At 45.8% G+C, this 6,067-nt stretch overlaps 1 protein-coding gene across 1 annotated transcript in view; it reads right to left on the bottom strand.

Moving 5' to 3' along the window:
• Positions 1-579: 579 nt before the first annotated feature.
• The window catches only part of skib (SKI proto-oncogene b), a 29,195-nt gene continuing 23,707 nt past the window's right edge, over positions 580-6,067 (bottom strand). Inside the window, exons 2-7 of the mRNA XM_085456983.1 lie at positions 3,121-3,228; positions 2,841-2,941; positions 2,474-2,703; positions 1,761-2,035; positions 1,436-1,666; positions 580-1,309 (exon numbers count right to left, since the gene is read on the bottom strand). Coding sequence (XP_085313109.1) covers positions 1,088-1,309; positions 1,436-1,666; positions 1,761-2,035; positions 2,474-2,703; positions 2,841-2,941; positions 3,121-3,228 — 1,167 coding nt within the window. The 3' untranslated portion in view covers positions 580-1,087. The remainder of the gene's footprint in view (positions 1,310-1,435; positions 1,667-1,760; positions 2,036-2,473; positions 2,704-2,840; positions 2,942-3,120; positions 3,229-6,067) is intronic.

The following is a 6,067-nucleotide window of genomic DNA, read 5'->3' as shown; positions in this document are numbered from 1 at the left end:
AAAAATATATCTCCTTACTTCTGTATATATGTAGAAATGTTGTTCATATAAACAGCAACTGTTGATTTAAGAGCCCTAAAGCCAGTGACGAAAAATGAATGTGTGTTATTGATAGGCAGCAAATTATCGCTAAAATATAAATTATTTTATAATACTCCATAGAAAATCAGAAGTACCGCATTTTAGCATAAACAGAAACTACTGAGAGTATTTTTTTCTTCCTCTCTTTTAGGAGTGTTTATAGATTTAACTAGACTAATGTGGGCAAGTTTCATCTAACTTATTGTTTATTTAGCCAAAAACATTACTGGATAACAGCAACAACAAAAAAACAAAACAACGAAAAACGTAATACTTCCATAAAATATCTAAGAATAAAACAGTGGTGGACCTGAAGGCAGCCCACAGAACCTCCAATACTTCAGGCTTATAAAATACAAAAGGTAGATAAGCTGGTTTACATGCGTACATGTTTATATATGAATGTTTTTCTTTTTTTTCCCCCTTTTTTTTTGTTGCTTGTGGAATAACAGTGCTGCGTAAGCAGGAATTTCTTAAAAAGGACATCCTCTACACAGTTATAAAAAGCAAGCGGATATTAAAAGTAAATAGTGGTAAACTCGTGTCTCTTGTTTCCAGTGGTCTGCAATGACACCTTTGTGTGTACCAGTATATTGTGGCAACAAGAGTTTCATCAACTGCTCACCAGGCGCAACGTGTTTCTTCCCTTCATATTCAAGTAGTGTTATGTAGCTATATTTGCACATCTTAGAATAGCTTATACTGAAATGAAATCCTTGCACGGCGTCGGGTGTCTGACCGCAGGCTCTGACGTCACCGGAAAGATGTGGTTTTCCATCGCTGAAGAAAGTCTCTCGCAGTTTCACGCTCTATTACATGCTCGGACATCGTGCTGCTTTCCAGTTCATTTGATAAAATTCATAATGTCATAATAATAATGACGTATACTGTATCATAATGTATATGACTAATTTTTTCCCCCATACCAAAAACACTCTTCGTTCCTTTTCCCCCTTAAACATGCTCCTTTTACTGAATCTTTCTGTCTCGTTTTAAATGTGCAACTTTAGGATCCGTTGGTGGGTTGTGCGGTCTGTCTGTGCGCCTCTGTGCTCGTGTCCTTGCATTCTCCAGGAAGGATGCCGCCGGCCTGCAGGGCCAGCTGGGTTTGCAGGTCTTTGACGACGCTTTCCAGGCTCTGTCGAGCTTCTCTCTCCTGCTGCAGCTCCCGTCTCAGCTGCTCACGATCGGCTTCTGCCTGTTGCAGCTGCACATGAAGCTCTTCAATCTGCGCAACACAGGAAGCAGCAAGATTAAATGAACGGCAGCCAAGGAATGGGATCAATAACCACAACCGAGTGCACAATATTTTCTAGTGCTCTCGCTGGCTTTGGTCATCTTGGGGGCATCTCACCTGAGTAGAGTATTTGACCCGGAGGCGTTCGGCTTCGCAGCCTTTATCGCAAACTCGCTGCTGTCTCTCTCTCTCCAGCTCTCTCTTCAGCCGCCCACAAGACTCCTCCGCATCCCTCATCTTCCTCTCCCAGTCCACGCGAAGGCGTTCGATCTCCTTTCGCAGGTTGCGCTTGGCCTCGATGGCCTCGCGAAGACGCCCCTTCTTAGCCACTCTCACAAACTCCAGCTCCTGCAAAAACATTCGAATCATCAGAGTTGTGAAAATGAAATCCAGTGAAGCTTTAATATTATTTAGTTTTGGTGAGATTGGTCTCACGGGTTACCTGCTGAAGGCTGCGTTTAGCTTGAAGAGCAGCTGCCAGCTTCTCCTCCTGCTTCACTCTCATCCTGACAATCTCCTGCAGGAGTTTTTCCCGCGCCTCCTTGGTGTCAAGACCAGCATACAGCATCTGTCTCATGGTGTCCATCTCTGGGCAAACAGTCCCTGGCAGCCAGGAAGGCCTCTCCTGAGCCCGAGCCATGCTCTGAGGAGTCAGAGTCTGAGACACACTGGTGCAGGCAGACGGAGGTGAAGCCAGGGAGGAAGACTGCACTGGACCTGAGGACAGAGAGAGGTTTTTTATTATTAAGATTGTGATGAAACCCCAACAATATTAGTGTTGTGATTCTCAAAGACTCAACATAAAATTGAGATGCTGCAAATAACCACTAACAGAGAAGACAAGCGTTACAAAAAGCAGAAGATCATTGATGTTCACTTGTTCTTCTTGCTTTGCATCTTTAATTATTTGCTACAAATATTTGCATTTTTTGCTACATAAATAGAAAGCCATTATTCCTCTTGTACTTTCCCCCCTTGACACCAGGTGGCGCAGCTGCACAGGAATCACCATGAACAAGCCTGCTCCTTTACTGTGCAATAAAAGTTGGAATCGAAGAGTCTGTGCCCTATATACGCTTTTTCTAAAGCTCAACTACAGTTTATTTTTGTGATTACACTTCAAAAAAACCAGAAAAGATGGTGGGTGGTACTCACCATCATCACAGTCATCCACATCAATCTCTCCATCTGTGTCCATGTCTTCGGCTCGGTTGGTGTTGCTGGAGTGGGCCGGCTTTGTTGTAGGCTGTGCGTCACCATTATGCAGCTCCTGCACGGAAATGGCAGCTGTCCCCCTGTCAGGAGTGTTGCTGTCCTTGGGATGGACCGCAGGGGCCAGGTGGGCAAATGCCAAATTGTGTGTCTCCTGATTCCCCGAGCACGACCTGTGAGGATAATAAACACAGCCAGACTTAAAGCATTTAAATGCTAAAAAAAAGGGGCTTGATTAAAGAGGAACTGTAAACAGTTTTAAGCTGTACTTAAAACCAAAACTGTGACATCTTTTGTTTGGAAGGCTCACCTCTCCACCTCATTCTTGGCCGGTTTCTCTTTTTCTGCTGGCTTAGGAGACCAGGGGCGGAAAGCAGAGGGCCTCTGTTTTAGTTGGACCTGTTTCAGATCCTGAAGCAACACAACAACACAACAAGCTTGGATAAACTCAGAAAACTGCTGCTAGAACATTCATTCAAAGGCCCCTCTTTATTCAAAGAAGCCAGATGAAGAGAGGCCATGCTTTAAAGTCCTTAGATCTTTAATCTTTTAAATTACACATAAGTTACGCAGACATATAGTGTACAAACCTTGTGTGCAGACTTTGACAGTGACTGGAGCCAATCGGGTTTCCTGTCTTTGTCAGCTGACTGCAATTTGTCGAATTTGGACCTCTTGGCTCGGATGGGGCTGGGAGACTGACAAGGGAGAAAAGGGGAGTAAACGATTAATCATCACGATCCAGGCAGAGATACGGCACATCATAGACAGCTGAGAAAAACCACACAACTTCTAAAAATGCTACAGTGTGACTGTAAATGGCATTATTCATGAGCAACTCGTCAATTTGTCAGCACATGTAGAGATGTTTTACAGTAAAAGAGCAGAAGGTCACAGAATGAGAAAATATTGCGGAGAAGTCTCAGAGAGGCGAGGAGGATAGACGATGCATCTGTGCAAGCGTTCAGCAACAGAGCCTGGCATGTCTGCATGTTTGTGTGTGTGCGTGTGTGTGTGAGAGCAGGGCTTTGAGCTTAGCAGACACTCAAGCTGGTCTGGCTGGCAGCCAGTAAGGCTACATTGCTCCCTGCCAGGCAGGAGAGGCGCCGTCAGGTGGAGAAGATCGACTCCTCGAACCACAGAAATATTGCAATCCAGAGACAGAGGCAGACAGAGAGGAAGACAAATTAAAGTAATTGCACTCAGATCTGACAGGCGATCGAGTAGAAGTGTTCTAAAACGGCTGCACTTTAACACAGAGCTGCCGAGTCATGTGCTGTTTGAGGGCGAGCTGAAAACCTGAGGAGGGAAGAAGCATCTGCCTTGTTAAGTGCCACAAAACACTGAATCTCACAAGCTTTTTCCCCCCTTTATCTATGTCGTATGCGTGTGTGTGGCAAGTTGCAGATCCATGTGCTGTGATAGCGAACATCCTCAACCAGGTCTGCACTTGTCAGACAGAGGATATGTTTACCTAGGCAGGCACAGAGGCCAGCACAGACCTGCCGGGTCGTTCTCTTACTCACTACTATGACATCCTGCCTCCAGGAATGGCAAACACTCCCATCTCCTTGTCTGCGCGTGCGATTCGAGACAAACGATTACTCTGTTTACCTTCAAAATCCTCAATGAGAAAACACTCCCTTTGGTGTAGTTGTGCAACCTTTAATCGCCAATTGCTGTGATCACCTGGAGATGGATATTAACAATAAACTTCATTTAGTAGGAAGCCCAGCCGGTAATGAATCACGTCTCACAGATTTGCAGCACGAAGCCAGACTCTGCGTGAGCGAGCGTGTGTGCGCTCACACTGCTATGAGTGGGTGTTGGGACATGTGGGGAAGTGGGTGGCTGCGGGTGTAGACACGCATATGTGCATGTGGGAGGGTATGGAGTGAGTGTGTGTGATAAAGTGCGGTTAGGGGTGGAGGTGTTAAGTCAGGTCTGGCACTGCATACCTGAACTATAGATACCACGTTTGAATTGGGTTAATTTACAGTTTCACCTATTAGGAAACTGCTTACCGTCACAAGTGAGTAGTTTTCAATTGTTCTAGTAAATCATTTAGGTTGTTTAAGCCTTTGATGGAAATTATGGCTGGAATCTTTGACTCTTTGACATTTTCTAGACCTTCCCGGTTTGATTTGAGCCTACATTTGTAAGCTTTATGAAGTGTACATGACATGTTTGTCTGGACACTCCCCTCCAGTCTGCCTGCCTTACAAATGTCTCTACCTGTCTAACCAGTCACCACGGTACACACACACACACACACACACCCATTTACAAGCCCGCTGGTTGGATTTGCTACTGTAAGGTAGTTCTTTTAACCTAGATTAACCTCCTGACTGTGTTTAGCAGTGGTGACTCGACCCCTCACCTGCCTGACTCAAGGCTGGTGGTGTTCTAAGAACTGCTGCCCTGGTGTAATAAGACTCTGTAATTACTGCCGTGACTGTTGTTTTCCTGACAAAGGATGTCTGCCTGTCTGGTACTATTTCTACCCTGAGGTTTGCAGCTCCAGGAAGGCTACGAGCACTAGACATAATAGAGCCAGAAAACAGACACTCCCAGACACCACAAGGGACCTACTGGCTAAATATGACACTGACCTCACAGGAGAGCAGCCACACGGGCTTTACTCATCACCACATCATAGACATAGCATGGTCATGGAGTCAAAACACCCCCCCCCCCCCCCCCCCCTTATACATCCTATTGCCTCGCAGGCCCAGATAGGACATCCATCCCCATTTCTCTCACACTGGAAGGAGAGGGAGACTTCCTCTGAGGAGTTTGCTTTGGCTGCGTCCCCTGTGGGAACTGAGAATTGAGTGGGAGGGGGGAGGTGAGCCAGAAGAGGGGGGACCACAGAGGAAGCACTGAGCTGAAGGAATGTATACTTGAAGGCCAAGTACAGCCTCCCCTTTCAGACTCCATTCAAGCATTGCCCTTTTCAACTCACTATTGTATGATATTTCTTTGAGGCGCTGTAATGAGGGAGCGGTTCAAAGCAAACCTGTAGGCTAAACAGGGTCTAATAGCAGAAGGGCAAGAGCAGGCATGTTTTATTTTTTAATTAGTGCTACATAATGGCGTGGCAATACAAGGATAAGCTCCAGGTTTTTTTCCACCCCACAATCTTATCCCGGTGTGGCAAACACACACAACACAAGCATATCGATATCTGTTCAAAGAGCGCAGCGCTCGACCTGCGTGAATCACGATTTCTCGTCATCACGCCAACTGGAGCGTGATTTTGACTGAGCCGTTTTTTTCACTTGAACATGGATGTAATCAACAATATTTGTTCAGTGACTGGTGATATGGGACCGGCGTTCAGCACGAGGGGGAAAAGCCTAATCTTAACATGGTTAACTTGGTCAGTCGACGTCAGCAAGCATCATACTGCAGATGATGGAGATTAAAGTTTAATCCCTTAGTTTCTCCATAGCAGCATACCAGCGTCCACAGAGCCCCTGTGAAGGGCTATTTTCTCGACGCACGCTTCATCTGCCATTAGTGAGAGACGCCAGA

Source organism: Copadichromis virginalis, linkage group LG5 (assembly GCF_057382275.1).
Source record: "Copadichromis virginalis isolate Kocher_CV1m ecotype Utaka linkage group LG5, C_Virginalis_male_GT1.1, whole genome shotgun sequence".
Classification (NCBI taxonomy): Eukaryota; Metazoa; Chordata; class Actinopteri; order Cichliformes; family Cichlidae; genus Copadichromis; species Copadichromis virginalis.
The sequence above is the reverse complement of the archived record's forward strand: the minus strand, read 5'-3'. Positions and strand labels throughout refer to the sequence as shown.